A 21,544-nucleotide genomic window follows, 5' to 3' on the forward strand; every position below is an offset into this window, starting at 1 on the left:
CACACATTAACAGAGCACGTCTGAGAGGACCGGGTTAATCAGCACTCCAAAGCTGACCCCTTATATGTCCCTGGACTCAGTAGGCTGGGTCGAGCAGCACTTTCAATCTGCCAACCTCATATGCCCCTGGACTCAGTACGTCTCTATCCCCACTTTCCCATTACAATTGTTCTGGTAGTAACCCACTTGATGAGCAAACCCCACAGGATTTTTGGGCGCTGCAGGGATCTTTTAGCTTAGGTACGAGGAGCGTTGCTGCAGAGTGAATGAGGAAACCAAAAAACACCCACGGGGTGTTGGGGGGAGGGGGAGGGAGAGAGAGAGAGAGGCAATCAGCTTAATCATGAAAGTTATTTATTGCCAGGTAATAACCATGGGGAGCCAAACAATCAAAATAGTTGTTATATTAAATCTAACTTAAATTTGATTATAAAAGTCAGGTTTACAAAACTATAACTGATCACACAAGTCAGGGTCAGAAGGCTATACCTAGAGAGAGAGAGAGAGATGGGTTCTCAACACTCCATGAAGCTTGAATCGATCAGGGGTTCCAGGTGGTGGTAGTGGTAGCTGAGGGTCCGGAGTCAGGCAGAGCCCTCAGCACGATCAGTCAGGAGAAGATGAAGTCCCAATGGAACTGATGCAGATTTTGGATCCAGGCATCACAACACTTACTTGAGCATAGGTAGGTTTTTTTTTAGAGAAACAACAATGGTTCAAGGGAGAACACTAGATTTGTTTATGTGTAAACAAGGGAGAATACCAAAGTTGTTTTGTTTAGGCTAGACATGGGAGGTGATCATTCCTGGCTTTGGGCAGTGTTCCTTGGAGGGAGCTTGCAATGTAATTAGGGAGCTTCACTATTTTGCATACCAATAAAGGATTTATTACTAGAATTTGTCTGATAACTACTGAGCTGGGTGTGTGCAAGCGTGGGTTCATTAACATCTGGAGCAGAGATTCCCCCATCATGCAGTCCTTCCCTGCTTTTCTGGTCCCAGAGTTCCATTATTATTTTTTATATATAGTTCTTGCTTGGAATCTCTGTTCTCCATTCTGTATGCTAATGGAGATGCCTCCTTGTTCCAACTTCAATGCAAATGAGGCTAGGGGAGTTTCCTTAATTCTGTCATTCTTATCCCAGGGGTTTAGATGTGTCTCCCACTGCCTTTTCATTGCTTTTTGTAAGTCTTTCTTCTGATCGGGTTTGGTTCAAGCAGAGGCTGGGGTGGAGGAAAGTCTTTCATGAGTCAGACAGGCTGTACTGCGCCCTGGTTCCCCAAGAACACAGAGCTGCTAGGTAACAAGGGCATCTTAAATAAAGAGCCAGATTGTTTCCTCTGATTTGGTGAGTTAAGGGGACTCAGGGTGAGGGAGATTGTTGCCTTTGTAGCTTCACCCCCAGTGACTTTGCAGAAACTCCTCCCCTTCAGTTCCTATAGATGCAGGCTTCTACAAGATTCTTGTAAGCTTCTTGAGAGTGGGGGGTTGGTGGAGCAAAAGACCAGTAATTCTTCACAATATTATCCCCACCAGGCTCAAGTCCTTCCACTAGCCCCACAGTCAACCTCTGGACCTAATTTTCAAAGTAATTAATGGGTCAAGCCCCAACTACATTACAGACCAAATTTGATCTATGAACCACTGCACTGTCAGGCAATGCAGAACACAAAGCCCAGGACAAAGTGTGCGGGAACCAGGGATAAAACATTCTTGGTCAAGAAGACTTGGCTATGGAACAAACTTCCTGAGGAGATTTAGAGTCTGGCCATCTTCAGGAAACACTGCAGAACCTTCCTCTTTGAAAAAGCCCTAAGAATCACAACACTAATACCCTCTTTGGCCCAATTAACTACTATCATCGCCACCCACAACAAAAGAGAAGAAAATAATAAAATTTAAAATACCAAAACCAAAAGGCCTTCCATAGCATAGTTTTTACTCCCAAACTGGAACAGTGCCAAAGACTCTATGAAGTCTGCTAGGGACTTTCCTATTGGTATTGATACTGTGGTGATGGGTGGCAATATAAAACCTAAATGTAGATGGCTAACTCAATGGATTTCCAGTCTGAAGTGGTGCAGGGAGTTAATGCTGATGAAGCAATAATTCCTGCTATTACCTTTTACAGGTATTCCAGCTGCCAAGGCTCAAATTAGAAACAAGTAGTGGTATTCTTCCAAACTTTGCCCACAAGTACAGTTCCTCCTACTTAAGACGCCAAAATGCAAGGCCGCTCACAGAAGATTGTACAGATGTTAAAAATCTTATAATCTGTGCTTCATTGGACTCCTGCTTGATAGTATTTGGATACACCTAGATGCAGGGCAGCATGAAGGAAACACAGAAATGTAGGGCTGGAAGAGACCTCAAGGGATCATCTAATTCATCTTTCTTCCCACCCCCTGTGGGACAAAGGTAGGACAAAGTATACCTTAATCATCCCTGGAAGGTGTTTGTCTAAACCTGTTCTTAAAAACCTCCAGTGACAGGGATTCCACAACCTCCCTTGGTAAACTATTCCAGTTAGGGTGACCAGATCACCCAGGTCAAATATCGGGATGCGGGGGGGGGGACCCTAACATTGGTCGGGACGTGGGACAAACAAGCAAATATCGGGACAGTCCTGATAAAATCAGGACGTCTGGTCACCCTAATTCCAGTACTTAACTATTTCTAATAAATATCTAACCTGAATCTCCCTTGCTGCAGATTAAGATGCTTATTTCTTATTCTACCTTCAGTGGATATAGAGAACGACGGATCACTAACAGTACTTTACATACTTGAAGCCTGTTAACAGGTCCTTCCTCAGATTTCTTTTCTCAAGATTAAACATGCCCAGTTTTTTAACCTTTCCTCCTAGATCAAGCAAGCACTTTGGAAGTCAGGATGTCAGGTCAGGTTTTCTAACTTTTTATCATTTTTGTTGTTCTCCTCTGGTCTCTTGCCAATTTGACCACATCTTTCTTAAAGTATGGTGCTCAGAACTGGACACAATACTCTAGGTGAGGCCTCATCAATTCCAAGTAGAACAGGATAATTATAGACTCATAGGACTGGAAGAGACCTCGACAGGTCATCTAGTCCAATCCCCTGCACTCATGGCAGGACTAAGTATTATCTAGACCGGGGTGGTCAAACTACATCCCGCAGGCCACGTCCGGCCTGTCAGACCTTTTAATCTGGCCCTCGATCTCCCTCATAGGTCATGTTTTCTAGATCTTTAATCATTTTTGTTGCTCTTATCTGGACTTTCAAATTGTCCACATCTTTCCTGAAATGTGGTGCCCAGAACTGGACACAATACTCCGGTTGAGGCCTAATCAGTGTGGAGTAGAGTGGAATAATTACTTCTCATGTCTTGCTTACAACACTCCTGCTAATGCATCCCAGAAGGGTGTTTGCTTTTTTTGCAACAGTGTTACACTGTTGACTCATATTTAGCTTTTGGTCCACTATGATCCCCAGATCCCTTTTAGCAATACTCCTTCCTAGGCAGTCATTTCCCATTTTGTATGTGTGCAACTGATTGTTCCTTCCTAAGTGGAGTACTTTCTATTTGTCCTTATTGAATTTCATCCTGTTTACTTCAGACCATTTCTCCAGTTGTCCAGATCATTTTGAATTTTAATCCTATCCTCCAAAGCACTTGCAACACCTCCCAACTTGGTATCGTTCGCAAACTTTATAAGTGTACTCTTTATGCCATTATCTGAAATGGTAGCAGTAACTATTAGACCCTGGTAGAAAGCTGTGTAGCCCTGTTCCCATCACCAGTGCAGACCAGGCTCCTGCTGCTCAAGGAAACTGTGGGGAGCAGGCTGGCCTAGTTGTGAAATTGGTTCCCTGTGGATGGGACTCAGACATCCCTCTTGGCACCACTCCTTGATATAGGCAGCATAATCAAGCAGATAGAGCACAGGGCTCAATTTTATTTCTGGCTCTGCTACTGATCAGCTGTGTGACCTTCAGAAAGACATTTTGGGCCAGATTGTTAAAGGTATTTAAGCATCTAAAGATGCAGATAGGTGCCTAGTGGGATTTGTAAAAGAACAAATCAATGGGAGTTAGGCTCCTAGGTACTTTTGACAATCCCACTAGGCCACTTCATCTCTGTGTCCAGTTCTCCTCCCACCTGTCTTATTTAGAACCTGTCCAGTTTTCCTCTGTCTTGTTTATATAGTGTATGCTCTTTGGGATGAGTGCTTCTTCTGTCTCTCTAGGGAAGGAAGGAGGCTTGGCCATGGGCTTTCCCCTTGGTGTAATCTGTGGGAATTGTCTCTTTGCCCATCTAGGGAAGGGAGGAGGGTTTGGCTATGTGTGCAGTCCCCTCAGTGGGGTAATTTGGGGCCTGTTGCTATCTGTGCCCCGGGTGAGGTAGTGTTCAGATGTGTGTGGTCCCCTCAGTGGGGTAACCTGTCGCTCTGTGCCCCGGGAGGGAATGGAGGAGGTGGTCTGGACCCATGCAGGGGACTTGTCGCTCTGTGCCCCTGGTCGGGGGGTGGGGTTCAGACCCGTGCAGGGGGCCTGTTGCTCTGTGCCTCTGGTGGGAATAGGGGGAGGGGGTTCGGACCCATGCAGGGGGCCTGTTGCTCTGTGCCCCAGGAAAGGATGCGGGGGGAGGGTCGGACCCCTGCAGGGGGACTGTCGCTCTGTGCCCCTGGTGGGGGGGGGAGGGTCGGACCCATTCTGGGGGCCTGTCACTCTGTGCCCCTGTTGGGGATGGGGAGTTCAGCTTGTTGCTCTGTGCCCCAGGCAGGGATTGGGGGGGGGGGGTCGGACCTGTGCAGGGGCCTGCCTCTCTGTGCCCCAGGAGGGAAGGGGGGGCGTGTAGGGGGCCTGTCGCTCTGTGTCCCTGGTGGGGGTGAGGGGATTCGGCCATGCTCCCTCTGGCGGAGGAAGCCGCTTCCCCCTCTCCGGGCGGTGCCTCGCTGTGGAACGCTCTGCTCGGGCCGGGGCCCTCTTGCGCCCCTGCTCGGGCCGGGGAGCCAGTGACGGGGCTGCCTGCCCAGCTCTCCGAGAGCCCAGAGCGCGCCGGCTGGGGCGGTCCCACTGCCGTCCCTCCCCTCCTCTCTCCAGCCTGCGCCGGGCAGGGAGTCGCCTCCGCCCGCTGGCCCCAGGTCCAGGAGTGAGAGCAGCCGCAGCTGGGAGCGGAGCAGGCACGGTGGAGACCTGCTGCCGCCCCTCGCCCTCCTCCTCCTGCCCCTCGCACCATGGCCCGCTGCACATCAGCGGCCGGGCTCGGCTTCGTGCTCCTGCTCTGGAGCGGGGCGCTTTTCCTCGCCGCCTCCCCGCAGCCCCAGCCGCCGCCGCGGGGCAGCGTGTGGTGCCCCAGCCGCTGCTTGTGCTTCCGCACCACGGTGCGCTGCATGCATCTGATGCTGGAAAGCGTCCCCGCCGTGTCGCCCCAAACCACCATCCTGTGAGTACCCCCCGGGTGGGGGGCTTCAGCAGCCCGAGGGGGAGGGAGGCCGGCAACTTCCCGCCCTGAATGTAGGGAGAGGCCTGGAGGGAGCAGTAAGGGGGGGTCTCGGTCGGGGCACCTGGGGCGGGGGGCACCGTGCAGCAGGCGCCACAGCCCTTTGTCTCTAGCCTGTCGGGTTGGAAGCCCCGATCACTGGGCTGCCCTCTCTCTCTGGAGTCTTTTGTTAGCTCCAGTGGAGATTGATTTGTAGAGAGCAGGGGGTGAAGCAGCCCCCCCGGCTCTGGTAGCTATGGCCAGTGACTTGCTCGCCGGTTGTCTCTGCCTGGTGTATTCCTCTCTCGCCTTTTTGGTCTCTCTCTCTCTCTGTCTGATTATCTGCTGAAAGCACCGAGGTGCTGCACGGTTGAGCTTGGCCCGCAGCTGTGTGGCTTCCCCCCTCGAGGCCTGGAGCCAGCAGGGCGAGTGGTGGTGAAGTCACTCAGCGGGCTCCAGTTTTCCTTTCTTGGATCATTTCATTAATTATTTTCAGCAACATCTTTCGGAGGGAGACGAGCTGCAGAGAGCTGTTTAAGAAGCTGTTGCTTCACCATAGGAGACTTGGCTTTGATTCGCGTTTTTATGTGAAAGATTTCGTCGCACTCCACCCAGCCCTAGATGTTTTCAATTGAACGTACTTTTTGGTTGCTTTCATAAATCAGGCTGTAGAATTTTAGAGCTACTGGATTTTGATCAATCCTTGTGGATTTGTAGATGTTCTTAAATAAAAGTAATCGTGAAACATGGTATTTTGTATCTAATAACAGACGTTGGTTTTTTAAGTGTATATGATTCCTAAAATGTTTTCACTGTGACTCTTATTAGTGGCTTGGTACAGTATATTTCACTGGTGGCAATGGATCATGTAGGAATGTTATACTTTTGGCTCAATTTTAAGCAGCACTGTGGACATAAAATAATACACCAGGGGCCAAATTCTATACTGAATTATATCCAATACAGTCCAAGGGCCCAATCTCGCAAAGATTTGTGCAAATGTTTAATTTGATGGAGCGTGAATGGTCACATTTATGTCAATGGGATTAACTCCTTGCTGCTTGTAGAGTTAAGTACATGCATGAGTCTTTGCAGCATTAGGGTTCAATTGATTTCAGTGGGATTGCATAGGGTGAAAGCCAGTAAAGAATTTAGTCTAAATATTTTTGACAATATTATTTATTTTTATAGACTCATAGACTCATAGACTCATAGACTTTAAGGTCAGAAGGGACCAATATGGTCATCTAGTCTGACCTCCCGCATGATGCAGGCCACAAAAGCTGACCCACCCACAACAGAATATTCCAGCCTGCGAGCCCTGCCCTATGCTGCGGAGGAAGGCGAAAAACCTCCAGGGCCTCTGCCAATCTACCCTGGAGGAAAATTCCTTCCCGACCCCAAATATGGCGATCAGCAGTACCCCGAGCATACAGGCAAGATTCTACAGCCGGATCCTCATTTTACCCGCGATGGCACGTTAATGCCTAATTGACTAAAATCACGTTATCCCTTCAAACCATTCCCTCCATAAACTTATCAAGCCTAATCTTGAAGCCAGAAAGGTCTTTCGCCTCCACCGTTTCCCTCGGAAGGCTGTTCCAAAATTTCACCCCTCTGACGGTTAGAAACCTTCTTCTAATTTCAAGCCTAAACTTCCCCACGGCCAGTTTATATCCATTCGTTCTTGTGTCCACATTACTACTGAGCTGAAATAATTCCTCTCCCTCCTTGGTATTAATCCCTTTGATATATTTAAAGATAGCAATCATATCCCCCCTCAGCCTTCTTTTGGTTAGGCTAAACAAACCGAGCTCCTCGAGTCTCCTTTCATAGGAAAGGTTTTCCATTCCTCGGATCATCCTAGTGGCCCTTCTCTGTACCCGTTCCAGTTTGAGTTCATCCTTTTTAAACATAGGAGACCAGAACTGCACACAGTACTCCAAATGAGGTCTCACCAGCGCCTTGTATAACGGAAGCAGCACCTCCCTGTCCCTACTAGAAATACCTCGCCTGACGCATCCCAAAATCGCATTAGCTTTTTTCACAGCCACGTCACATTGCCGACTCATAGTCATCCTACGATCAACCAGGACTCCGAGGTCCTTCTCCTCCTCCGTCACTTCCAACCTATGCGTCCCTAACTTATAACTAAAATTCTTATTAGTCATCCCTAAATGCATCACCTTACACTTCTCACTATTAAATCTCATCCTATTAATTTTACTCCAATTTACAAGGTCATCCAAGTCTCCCTGCAGAATATCCCTATCCTTCTCCGAATTGGCAATACCTCCCAACTTTGTGTCATCCGCAAACTTTATCAGCCCACTCCTACATTCGGTTCCGAGGTCAGTAACGAATAGATTGAATAAAATCGGACCCAAAACCGAACCTTGAGGAACCCCACTGGTGACCTCCGTCCAACCCGACAGTTCACCTTTCAGTACTACCCGTTGCAGTCTCCCCTTTAACCAGTTTTTTATCCACCTCTGGAATTTAATATCGATCCCCATCTTTTCCAATTTAACCAATAATTCCTCGTGCGGGACAGTATCAAACGCTTTACTAAAATCGAGGTAAATTAGATCCACCGCATTTCCTTTATCTAGAAGGTCTGTTACTTTCTCAAAGAAGGAGATCAAGTTGGTTTGGCACGATCTGCCTTTCGTAAACCCATGTTGTAATTTGTCCCAATTGCCATTCACCTCAAGGTCCTTAACTACTTTTTCCTTCAAAATTTTTTCCAAGACCTTGCATACTACAGAAGTTAAACTAACAGGTCTGTAGTTACCCGGGTCACTTTTTTTCCCCTTCTTAAAAATAGGAACCACATTAGCTATTTTCCAGTCCATCGGTACCACCCCCGAGTTTACAGATTTATTAAAAATTATCGCCAAGGGGCTTGCAATTTCTCGCGCCAGCTCCTTCAATATTCTAGGATGGAGATCATCCGGTCCGCCCGATTTAGTCCCATTTAGCTGGTCAAGTTTGGCTTCCACCTCTGATACTGTAATGTCAATCGCCCCTCCTTTATTCCCCTCTGTCCCGCTCCCTCTATTCCTAAACCCTTCATTAGCCTTATTAAATACCGACGCAAAATATTCATTTAGATATTGTGCCATGCCTAGATTATCCTTAATCTCCACTCCATTTACATGCTTCAGCGGTCCCACTTCCTCTTTCTTTGTTTTCTTCCTATTTATATGGCTATAAAACCTCTTACTATTGGATTTAATTCCCCTCGCGAGGTCCAACTCTACACGGCTTTTGGCCTTTCTCACCGCATCCCTACATGCTCTGACCTCAATAAGGTAGGTTTCCTTACCGATCTGCCCCCTCTTCCATTCTTTGTACGCTTTCTGTTTTTTCTTAATCGCCCCTTTGAGACGCCCGCTCATCCAGCTAGGTCTAATTCTCCTGCCTACTAACCGTTTCCCCTTTCTCGGGATACAGGCCTCGGACAGCTCGTGCAACTTCAGCTTGAAATAATCCCAGGCCTCATCTGCCTTTAGCTCTCTAAGTATGTTAGCCCAATCCATTTCCCTAAGTAGTTGCCTTAATTTATAAAAGTTGCCCTTTTTGAAATCGTAAACCTTAGTCACAGTTTTATTTCTGTTAATCCTTCCATTTAGTTTAAACTGAATTAGCTCATGGTCACTCGAGCCAAGGTTGTCCCCTACTATCATTTTTAAAGAAACCAGTTTTATCCTTTTTCCCCACACTCTTTTAATAAAAAAGAGAAGCTATACAACCCTCACACACTTTGATTTAGAGTTCATTATGAGTAAAGGATTGGCTCCATTAACCTGTTTGTATGTTTCTTGGGATTCAGAAACACTCCTAGAACTAGAGTACTTGTGGCACCTTAGAGACTAACAAATTTATTTGAGCATAAGCTTTCGTGGGCTACAGCCCACTTCATCAGATGCATAGAATGGAACATATAGTAAGAAATATATAAACATACAGAGAACATGAAAAGGTGGAAGTAGCCATACCAACTGTAAGAGGCTAATTAATTAAGATGAGGTATTATCAGCAGGAGAAAAAAACCTTTTGTACTGATAATCAAGATGGCCCATTTTAGACAGTTGACAAGAAGGTGTGAGGATACTAAACATGGGGAAATAAATTGAATATGTGTAATGACCCAGCCACTCCCAGTCTCTATTGGGTATTTTCTGCATGACCTACTGTCACATATTGACTTGTGACTTTCAGTTATTTTCAGAAAGGGCCCCATAAAGCCTTGCTGCATTTCAGACTCTAAATATTTTAATGTGAAAAGTACAATTATTTAACATTCCTGATTCCCTCTTTGGCAAGGTGTGAACCCTTTTGGCAGGATTGGAGCAGTCCTGAAGTAGCTGTAAAAGTTTTAGTGAACAATACAGGAAGTGGGTGGTTAATGTTTCTTGCATTTGGAACTAAGTACATATACAGAGCACATTTTATATTGGTCATTGAGCTTTACACAGTTTTCTGTAGTCTTGTGTTGTGAATCATCTTGATTTTGTTTTGTTTTTTTTAACTCCTAACAATAGGGATGTGAGTCTAAAAGGTTTGGACACATGGCAAAGATATTGATGCCTACAACAGCAAAATATATTAGATTAAAACTGGACAAGGAAGAGTTCTCCCCACCATGGATGTTTATAATTTGTGAGTAAGTAAGAGGAAAATATATGAACAATACAAACATAATATTTGTCTAACCTCTCCAATATCAAGCCCTCTAGTCTCTCAAATTTGAGTAACCGTTCTAGCCTATGATTTAGTAAAGGAAATTAAAAAAAGAAAAAAAAAGGTTAACATTTAAATATTCTCAATTTGGCTTATGGCAACTGTTCTCAAAGTAGAGACTAACAAATTTATTTGGGCATAAGCTTTCGTGGGCTAGAACCCACTTTATTAGATGCATGGAGTGGAAAATACAGGAGCAGGTATAAATACATGAAAAGATGGGAGTTGCCTTACCAAGTGTGAGGTCAGTTTAATGAGACAATTCAATTAACAGTAGGATACCAAGGGATGAAAAATAACTTTTGTAGTGGTAATCAGAGTGGCCCATTTCAAACAGTTGACAAGAAGGTGTGAGTAACAGTAGGGGGAAATTAGTATGGGGGAAATTAGGTTTAGGTTTTGTAATGACCCAACCACTCCCAGTCTTTATTCAGGCCTAATGTGATGGTGTCCAGTTTGCAAATTAATTCCAAACTTCAAACTGCAGAACTGGAATTAATTTGCAAACTGGACATGTATTTATACCTGCTCCTTTATTTTCCACTCCATGCATCTGATGAAGTGGGTTCTAGTCCTCGAAAGCTTATGCCCAAATAAATTTGTTAATCTCTAAGATGCCACAAGGACTCCTCCCTGTTTTAGCTGATACAGACTAACACGGCTACCACTCTGAAACCTGTTCTTAAAGTGTGGCCTATGGACTGCTAGTGGTCTGTTGAGCTCTTACTATTCACATGGTGATGACTATACTCCTTGTTTCCACCTACTATGTCACCATTAAAAGGCAATTAGAAATATATCAAGTACTTTCCTAATAATGACAATTTCTGTAGCTGCTACAATTATGTTATGTGGTGGAGAATGGGAAGGAGGTGGACCACAAGATACACTTACAGTATGGAAAAGTTTAATAATCCCCTGGCACAGACACTGATAAAATTGATCTAATAAGCAGTACCTTGAAGATCTCCGCTGGATATGAATATATCGAAAGTAATATTTTTACCTGTAGCTCAAAGATATACACTATGAATACTTATCATTATTTATTACATACGTTTCTGGGGTACTTACTGCAGTAGTACTAGGCACCAAATGGTTACATAATTATACTTCACCTTAGTGCTACTTAGTTTGTTAATAGTATGTGCTATAAACTCTCTCCGAAATTTTATGCTTTTATGGAGACATGTCATCATCCAAGTAGGAGGAATGTTATGAACTTCCACCTTCAGCAATGGCTTATTTTCTTAGCATCAAAAATAAAATACATTTAAATCACTTTCAGTTTGTGAATCATCAGATTATATCTCTTTCTTTTGGAATAAGTATTTTTAAGTGTATTAAAGAATATAAGATTGGCAAGGTTGCAAACAATGTGGTGTGGACCCATGTCCATTATGAACTAGACTGAGCCAGCTAACGCATTTCACAGAGGTAAGGACAATAGAAATCTGTAGAAATTTTCCAGCCAAATCTATAAAGCATCTGTCAGTATCTATGTTTATCTTTATTTTCTATTCTATTTAGCTGTAATTTTATGTTAGTGTCATATTTAGTGTAAGGCAATACTAATAATTTGTCCTGCATGGCGACGATAGCTGGATTGTTTCAAAGTATTAATTAACTGATTTAATTTAAATACATTCATTCTTGCTAGAACAAGAACCTATAAAAATCCTGCAAACAACACTACTGGAGTCTTAGCATGTTTTCACTGGCAGCACTTTATTTGCCATTCTTACCTTATCTTTTTCCCCCTCTTAATGTATGGCTCTACTCTGAAAAGTGACTCTGTAAAAATGGCATAATGGGATTTCCTTGTATATTATGTCTCATTGATTTCCAGAGCTCATTTTTTTTCAGTTTATATCTGCCTCACCATGGGAGCTGAGAGCTGAGCTGTATTCTTTCTGGCTCACACATCACTTCCAGTGGTGGATTAAAACACAATGGACCTGGATACAATCCAGACAAATGTTTCCTTCACAAATCAAAAGTCTTCCTTCTGCAAAAGTGCTTGTTGCAGTCCTGGTTTCGTACCCTCCTGCTTCCCCACTTTCTGACATTGACATATCTGTACTGCATACTTGGAGATCCATATTCTGGCTTTGATTCACACAGGCAGACTCTTACACTAGTGCAGTCCTGCTGAAGTCTATGGAGCTCTGCATAAACACAACATTTCACCTGAGTGGATCAGAGTGCAGGATCAGGTCTTCTGTGTGTCCATGGGCTGTGTCGCAGTTCAACGTCTGCAGCTCCTTGAATCTACTTTCACTCCATCCCTGGTCCAGGGAATACCCTCTCCAAAATAGCTTGTAAAGCTAGTACCCTCTCATCCTTCTAATAGCATCTTCAAGACCCACTTCTTCCTGATGCCTACAGAAAATCTCCAAATAAATAATGACTAAGTAGAGTTCCAGTGCGAATTGTTGATATTTATTTATATTTTAAAAATTTAAATGATTCAGAATAATCAGATTGTGCATATAGTATCTAAGTAAATGTGTGTTCTTACTACTGTTACTCCTGTCCTCCCTTTCCCTAGTTGCATGTTTATCCTAAATTTAATAATAAGTTCTTTGGGTCAAGGGTGTCATTCTGTGTTTTGTGCTCATGATTTGGGACCTTTGAGTGTTGCTGTAATACAAATAATAATGGACCTTGCCTTAATTTACTCCTGAGCATCACCAGTAAAAAAGATTCCACAAGCCAGATTCTGCTCTCAGTTACACCTGTGCAGCCCTATTCTGATCTTTATCGTTTTTTTCCTTGGCTACACCTAGGCAGTTCCAGTTAAGAAACTGGGGTTGTACAGGTTTAATTGAGTTCATTGTAGCTGGAACTCTGAGGGTGAATAAGAACAGAATACCAGCTCTCTCTATCATATCTTTGTTGGCTATGCAGTGTGAACAGGACTAAAAAGTAATAAAAATTTCCCGCACAAGTGGATATGGCTTGTAATGCACATAGAGTGCAGATCTATTAAACATAAAGCTGCCATTTATACAAAGTCACTTTCTTAGTAGAACTATATTTTTATGACAATATTTGAAACATTTGTAAATCTTACATTGGGCTCCATTCATTTAGTACAGATGTTACACTATCTTGACTCTTGATGTAAGAAATACTACAGCACAGAATGTGTGCTTCACAGATGTCCAGAACAGATCCAATTTACCAATATATTAGAGGGATCAATCTAGTGAGTCCATAAAATTGTATGCATTTTAAGTATCAACAAGATCACAACTGTTTTTGCGTGTGGTTGCTGCTTTTAAAATTCTGAAGGATGTAACTGTTGTTAGTACCTGTTAGTTGGCAGGTCACAGATTATAGGATTTATTGAAGCAGGATATGATATTAGCCATATGGTTAGAGGCTGCCTCTTCATCTTTGCTATCAAAGTTGATATTTCAGCCATAGTTTATAATTGGGGCTTGAAAAATTGGCTTACCCAGTCAGCTGGGTTCAGTAGGAAGCTTTTCCTGATGAGTGCCATTAGCTTCAGCAGATGGTTGCAAAAATAAGCATCCAGTTGTAAACTGTGTTTAAGCTGATGTAGTACTAACAACAAGGAGTCCTTGTGGCACCTTAGAGACTAACAAATTTATTTGGGCATAAGCTTTTGTGGGTTTTACCGGGTTTTAGCCCACAAAAGCTTATGCCCAAATAAATTTGTTAGTCTCTAAGGTGCCACAAGGACTCCTCATTATTTTTGCTGATACAGACTAACACGGCTACCCTTCTGATGTAGTACTATCTTCCTAAGTCTGCTGACATGTCTTCAATGCCTCTGCTACAGCTCAGTTTTCCCAATTGGCTGTAGAATGAAAAGTGACTAGTCATGTCAATTTTCATTGCATCTACTGGGAACTCCAAAGGAAGCAGTGAGAGTCACTAGAATCAGATCAGTTTCAATCTGCTGCTTTTGAAAGTTAGGAGCAACAGAAGCAGGCACTGGAGCTATTCACTGGGTAGAAAGATTAAAAAATGGATGCTTGGGAAGGGATACAGGAGCAGAGGCGCAGCCACCCTCCCTGCCCCAATCACAGGAGCCAGGAGGCTGGGGTGAGGGTAGAATAGTGAGATCCCTAATGCTTGCAGCAGTCAGGAGGCTGTGGGTTTGAGGATTAGGGGGACAAAGGTGTTTGGAGCAGTGGGTCTAAATTTTTTTTTAAACACCTGTTAGACAAAGGCTGATATGAGAGGTAAGCATAATGCAAGGAAGGCACACTGATAAGTATCCCAGCATCCTCCCCTTTCCAAGTAGCTCATGTTGTCGTCTTACCTGGGAGGTGCTGCTCATTAGTGGGCCCTGTATCCTTTAAACTGATATTTAGCAGGTAAGTTTAGTCCTCTGGCTATTTAGTGTTTGGTAAAATTTTCAAGCTCTCTCTTTGTGTGAATTGATTGGTCTGAAGGGGAAGTAGTTGTTAGTTTGAAAAGAGAATTGGTACTGAGAGGGTGAGTTTGGGAGTAGAGGAAACAGAAAGTACAGGGAAGGAGGTAGATGTAGGGAGAAAATGAGAAGAGACTGAGGCTATGGCTACACTAGAGAGTTTACAGTGGCTGTAGCTATGTTGGCAGAAAAGCTCTCCCGGTGATATAAGCGCTGGTGGGGACAATGCTAGGTCGGTGTAACTTATGTTGATCGGGGGTGGCTAACACACCTGAGTGACATAAGTTATATCGACATAAGTGGCAGTGTAGATATAGCCTGAGGGAGGCAGAAGGGAAGAGAAAACAGACAGTAAAACCACTGCTGGAGAAGATAAACCGTGACCATAGTATGGGAAATAAAAGAGGAAAACATGGTGGAATGAAGTTAAGAAGAAAAATAAGATAGGACTAAATGAAAAGAGAAGTAGTAAGTTACATTTCAAATAAAGATATTAAATATAATCTTAACTAACAATCTGTAGCAATTACACAAGAAATACATTTTATTCTTCGTTTGCTTGCACAGGTATTTTTCACCTTGTTTGAAAATACTAGAAGATGCTGGGTATATTTTTCAAGTGCTGATTGCATGAAATAGTATAGAAATTTGAAACATTCTTTTTAAAAACAAACTTTTGATAATTTTTTTCTCAGGGGATTTCTCTGTCAAAATTGTAATTTTTACAAATATTTCATTTTGGGTTTAAATATTGATATTCTTGGCAAAGATGGAAGGTAAAGATTGTATTGCCCCATAGTCAGAATACATCTATAATACATCAGTCCATATTTTAGTAGATGTATATTTTGAATACTATAGGTCTGATCCTGGAAACATTTATGCTTAACTTTCCTCACTGTGAATAGTCCATAGGGTTCTGAACCTGTAAAGATTCACACTTGTAATGGGCCTATTAATAGTGAGTAATAGTAAGTCTTTACAGGAGTTGGGGCTAAAACTTTACTTACCGGAAAACTACAGTTGTAAAACTACTTTTTATAATATACATTACTCAGGTTAGAAATTTATAATGATTTATATGTTTGGAAGGGTTGCTGTATAAAATAATAGGATTTCTGAAGAATTTGTCTTCCCTTTTAAAAAAAATGAAATGGCTGGTTCCATTTGCCTTAACCATTTGGTTCCACTCAGAATTTGGTTTAAAAAACCCCAAGTTATAGACTTACTACTGTAAACATGGGCAGAAATTCAAAAGAATCCAGAGAGGTGGTGCAATGAGCATTAGATGAACTAAAATGGAGTGACGCAAATGTGTTGAGGTTGTGTTTTTTTGTTCATTCTCTTATCCTGCTGCTGGGTTTCGTTTCTTTTTGCTATGAAACTATTACTGTTAACAAGAGCCAACTAATTCTGTTACAAATAAAACTGAATGAACATCTTAGTTACAGCAAATAAAACAAGGATTCCCAAACTGTGTGTTTTTTGATGGTGCAGGCTTCCCTGTGGTCTCTCCTGGAGATCTTCAGAACTGCCATTGGCAGTGTGTGCTCTCAGCCTCTTGTCCTTGTTTGTCTAATCTGTGCTTATATGGCACTTCTTTGGGGCTGGGATTTATGAGTTTGTAAAGTGCCCAGGATGGGCCCCCTGATCCTTGTTAAGGTCTGTGGGTGCCACTATAATACAACTTTAGACTAATAAGCACTACACAAAATTATGAAGCAGTAAAAGAGTTCAGAACAAAACTTGTGTCCTCTCTCTGTTCCCCTGAGTTACAAAAGGGAACTCTAACCAAAAACATTGGGATATATCCTGCTACCCTTTTACTCTGATTTTACTTTAATGACACTTTGCCATTACTCTCCTTCTCTGTGGGGTCCTGCTGCTGTTGTTAATGTACCTTCTTTAGTTTTTCCTTTTTCTCTTTCCAGTTACCACTCCCCCAAACCCTATGGAATGTTCTGACTCCAACATTCCTTCCTTCTTCTTAAAAAGGATACCAAGCATAACATTCTACTTGCTGCCTGTCTAGCAGAAGAGAGGAAAATAATATCACTCAATATATGCAGTGTTATATTTATAGTATTGGCCACTTTTAATGGGGATCATGCTCAGTGTTTATTTAGCATTAGCTAGATTGGTGCACGTAGTATCCTTTTATTAGTCACTTTGCCTCCTTCCTTCTTAGAGAGTATATAGAGTATCTTTAAATGATTTTGATACTGTTTTCCAACACATTTTATTCTTCTGTTTGGCTGTAAAACATATCTGTGACCCTTAGTGGCGTACATTTAATGATTATTTGAATAAATGTGTCCAAAGTACCATAACCTTTAAACTTTGTCTTAACTGAGGTTCTAACATGTTTTATTTGGTGGTCTTCTAGAGAACTTTTTCCTCTTGGCATTTTTTGAAAATATTTTCTAAGAGTACAGAGTTGCATGGTCCTAGTACTCAGTCAACTCTGAATAGCTCATTCAAAAATCTGTTTAAATAAAAATACTTTACAAATGTGAAGAAGGAAGGCATAACAAGTGGATGGTGCAGTGTACATTCGGGTGAGAAACCAGCAAACCCATATTTTTATTGGTTTATTGCTGAGAGGTTGCTTAACAAAAGCTGCCTTTGAGCAATATTGTAACTCTTGTTTCTGAGATCTGATCATTGGAATCATGATTCTGGAAAATGAACTTTGGACAGGTTACATTTTGACAGCAACTTTCCTTGATTGCAGACTGGAGGCAAGATCATTGGATATTTTAGAAAGGGTCAAACTAAAACATGAGTTGCTGGTCGCTTGCCCTGACTTGGGGGCATCAGTAAAGGACGCAAACAATTGTGTTCAGCAGCCAACAAGGGGAAAGTTCCATGTTGTTATGCAAAGTTCTCACAGAGCATCAAGATCCATTGTTACTGTGACCAGCTGGAATTTGATTAAGTAATGATCAGGGCACTTATTCCCTCTAGATTGGAATCTAGTCAATAATTTACTGAATTAAGCTAACTTGATGTAAACCAAGTTTAAACCAATTTAAGTGTATCTACACAGGGGTTTTCACCCGTTTGAACTAGCTAAAATTATTTTTTAAACTTAGTTAATTTTATGTGTAGACAAGGCTTGAGACTGAAAAGACAACAGGCAGGAGTATGGTAGATATGAGCATGTTTGGTTTTACTGCCCACCAAAAAAAATCCCTTTTAATAAGGGGAGCAGAAACCTCCTTCCCGTCACCCCTTCTTAAAACAAAAACAAACAAACAAAAAACCCCCCAAAGCCCCCCTCATGGCATTCCTTTCAAAGGGTGCTCTGTCAGTAATTAAAAAAAAAAAAAGATAGTCAAAACAATTGAAATTTAAAATGCCCTTTTAATACAAAACATGACCCATTCTTCTTTAAAAAAAAAATTCCCCCAGAAAGTATTCCCATTTTAATCATTACATACCTTTTGTGTATGCTTTACATCAGTGGTTCTCAACCTTTCCAGACTACTGCACCCCTTGTAGGAGTCCCCCAAGTTACACCTCATTTAAAAACTACTTACTTACAAAATCAGACATAAAAATACAAAAATGTCACGGCACACTATTACTAAAAAATTGCATACATTCTCATTTTTACCATATAATTATAAAATAAATCAATTGGAATATAAATATTGTACTTACATTTCAGTGTATAGTATATAGAGCAGTATAAAATCATTGTATAAAATTTTAGTTTGTATGGACTTCGCTAGTGCTTTTTATGTAGCCTGTTGTAAAACTAGGAAAATGTCTAGCTGAGTTGATGTACCCCCTGGAAGACCTCTAAGTACCCCGAGGGGTACACATACCCCTGATTGAGAACTACTGCTTTACATTGTATATCCTGTATTGATCTTGAGTGTATAGACTGTAAGATCTTTATGGCATAGACTTTTCATTTTTTTGGCATCTTGTACCTACTATGTATTACTGTGTACACGGTGGTGGTAAATTAATAATTACACTCTCCCCCCCCCCCCCCCCACTGTAAACAGCTGAAACTTGCTAAAAGTCAAGCAAAGAGAATCATAGAAGTGTAGGCGTGGAAGGGACCTAGGGAGGTCATCTAGTCCAGTCCTCTGCACTCAAGGCAGGACTAAATATTATCTAGACCATCCCTGACAGATGTTTATGAACGTTGCAGCTCCAGTGGAGACTCAGACTAGCCACCCGAACTCAGATCCAGGAGGTCAGATGAGCTTGAGAGTCCAGCCTCAACGTCCACACTCTATTTTTAGCACGCTAACTTGAGCCAAGCAAACACGAGTCTGTCTACCTGGGCTAGGAGGTTCAGCTGCAGTGTAGACATACCCTAGTAGAGCTGGGGATTGGACTCAAACTGCTAACTTGAGTTAAAAAGCAGAGTTGCAATGCCTTCACTGCTATTTTAACCTAGGCTGACTCAAGTTAGCTTTTTTTTTTTTTTTTGCAGTGTAGACATGTTAGATGTGTGTATCTAACATACTTACTGACCATATGTAATCAGGAACTGATCAGAGCATCTCTCTTTTTTTATGCCTCTCTGTTCTGTGCAGAACACAGGGCCTTCACTGTCTTCCATCTTTGCCAGTCTCCTGCTGAAGTCTTAGCTTCTTCCCATGTCAATCAGAACATGCTGCTCAGTTATTTGAATCCATGTTTGACAGCTGACAACCTATTTTCTGTCAAAACAGGAATTATTTTTTTCTTCTTTAATTGGTAATATTTTTGGACTAATTCAGTTCTGAATATCAAAATTAGTCTGAATCAAAATAACAGTTCTTTCTTGATTCTTGGTATATTTTTGAAAAATGTTTAAATCATTTAGGAGCCTAAGTTCCATTTACTTACAATGGGACTTAGGCTCCTAAATGACTAAGTCACCTAGACACTTTTCTAAATTTTACCCAATAGAAATCGTTTAAGATGTAATGATTCCAGGATGCCTAGTATAAACATGTAGCTATTGATTCATACATTAACTAGTGTAATACATATTAGCTAATTGCCATTCTCACTTCTATTCAATAAACTTTATAATAAAGCAGCCTTTCCAACTGAAGGTCTTTTCGGGTGGGGACTGTCTTTTTGTTTTGTGTTTGTACAGCGCCTAGCACTGTGGAGTCCTGCCTCCTAAATGTTACTGGAATACAAATAATATAATTATGTAACAGTTTTTATTTGCAAGGCAGCTTAATTATTGTCAGTAATGATTTCAGAGGTATATGGCCTCGTGTGGATGCCCTAGTATCTATGTGAAGAAAAGAAACTTGCTTTCACATTCCAGTATTATTCACAATCCAGAGACTCCAGACAATTCAGGCATTTCACAAAACAGTTTTCCATGAAGTTTCCTTCACTTTTTTCTCTGGATTCCATTGGGAATGGGATTTCTAATACTATTAACATATGATCTCTATCTAACTTAACTTGCCTGTATATAATTATTGCTCACATGGTTTATATCCTGCTTATTTCTCTTCTACTCCCTCATACTCTTCCTTAGACGTATGATTGAATATGTATCTGAACACTAATCCTAAATGTTCATCTGTCATAATCATACGAATGTACATTCTCATTTCTATGTAAAGACAAAATATCTTTGATTTATTTATTGGCAGTTGAAATGGATTCTGCTTTGCAAAGTATCTTTATAACTTTGAAGACTATATTTAAAAATTCTGGTTCTTCCAGATGCTTTAATTTAAGAGGTACTAGACAAAACAAATGTGAGGGCATAGTGTCTTTTTTAAAATCTTTGTGTCCACTTACTGTATATCTGGAACAAGATCTGAAAATAAGTAGAAACCTATTGCATCTGGTAAATGATTTTTCTATAACAACCTGAACTTTGTGGCATTCATAGCATCTGTTGAAATTTAACTGGGAGCTAAAAGAGACACTTATTAACATTTTTTTAAAAAGGGAAAAAAACCTGTGACTAATACATAGTTAAAAATAGATAAATACTTTCCAACTTCTACTTTTCCGTATAAGCAATTAATATAGCTGTCACAGGAATATTGCATTAGCATGAACAGGAAATAGGGCTGGGTGATCTTGAATGGAGTTGGCTGAAATTTTTCATGCACAATTTTCTCTTTGAAAAATGTAGTTTTGTCACTGGCTGCTGCAATAGTGGTGTTTCCACCATTCTCCTGCTTCCCAAGTCTCCATTTTGAATCCTCCTCTAGCTCCAGTACCTATGAATCTGCAGCTGCTTGCAGCTTTCCCAGAAATTGCAGCATGAAACTGACTTAATTCGTGTCAGTTTCTGAGAAGGTTCCCAATAGCTGCAATAAATACTGCTAAGTATCTTTTTGCAGTGTTGTAGGCCTGTTTGGTCCCAGGATATGAAAGAGACAAGATGGGTGAGTTTAAAAACTTGTATTGATCCAATGTCTGTAGCTTGCCAGCACCAATAAAAGGTCAATACCAATAAAAGGTAAGTATCTGGTCAACTGTCATTCTCCTAGTACTTGGAAAAGCTGTGAGCAGCACCAGAGGCAATGAAGCTGTCTCCCTGCAGACTTTAGAAGACAGCAGTGAATCAGTTTAATGTTCATTTCACATCTGGAAGGTTATCTTGGGAACTTAAAGGGAAGACACTTTGGATACAACTCTCTGGTGGCCTCCGGCAGCTCAGTATCTTTGTGGTGGGACAAACTAGCTGTAGCATCATCTTAAATGCCTTTGCCTGATTTCCCCTATGGCACTTTCATGGTTAATCATTACATCCTCACAGTTCTGTGTCAGTGCAAACTAATCACTCAGAATTCTGGACAGATATCTCATAATGCATGGTTCTTCCACTCTGCTCCATGCTCTGTTTTTTCTCACGGTGCATTATGGGATGCATACTAGGAACTATGGGACTTGGGATCAAATTAATAAACTCCCATTATTTCTTTCCTGTCAATGCA

The 21,544-nt window shown here is 41.7% G+C and overlaps 1 protein-coding gene across 1 annotated transcript in view; it reads left to right on the top strand.

The window, feature by feature from the left end:
* The first annotated feature begins 5,216 nt into the window (after nt 1-5,216).
* Nucleotides 5,217-21,544, top strand: part of PXDN (peroxidasin) — a 158,811-nt gene continuing 142,483 nt past the window's right edge. Inside the window, exon 1 of the mRNA XM_065401091.1 lies at nt 5,217-5,425. Within this exon, the coding sequence (XP_065257163.1) occupies nt 5,217-5,425 (209 nt within the window). The remainder of the gene's footprint in view (nt 5,426-21,544) is intronic.

Source organism: Emys orbicularis, chromosome 3 (assembly GCF_028017835.1).
Source record: "Emys orbicularis isolate rEmyOrb1 chromosome 3, rEmyOrb1.hap1, whole genome shotgun sequence".
NCBI lineage: Eukaryota > Metazoa > Chordata > Testudines > Emydidae > Emys > Emys orbicularis.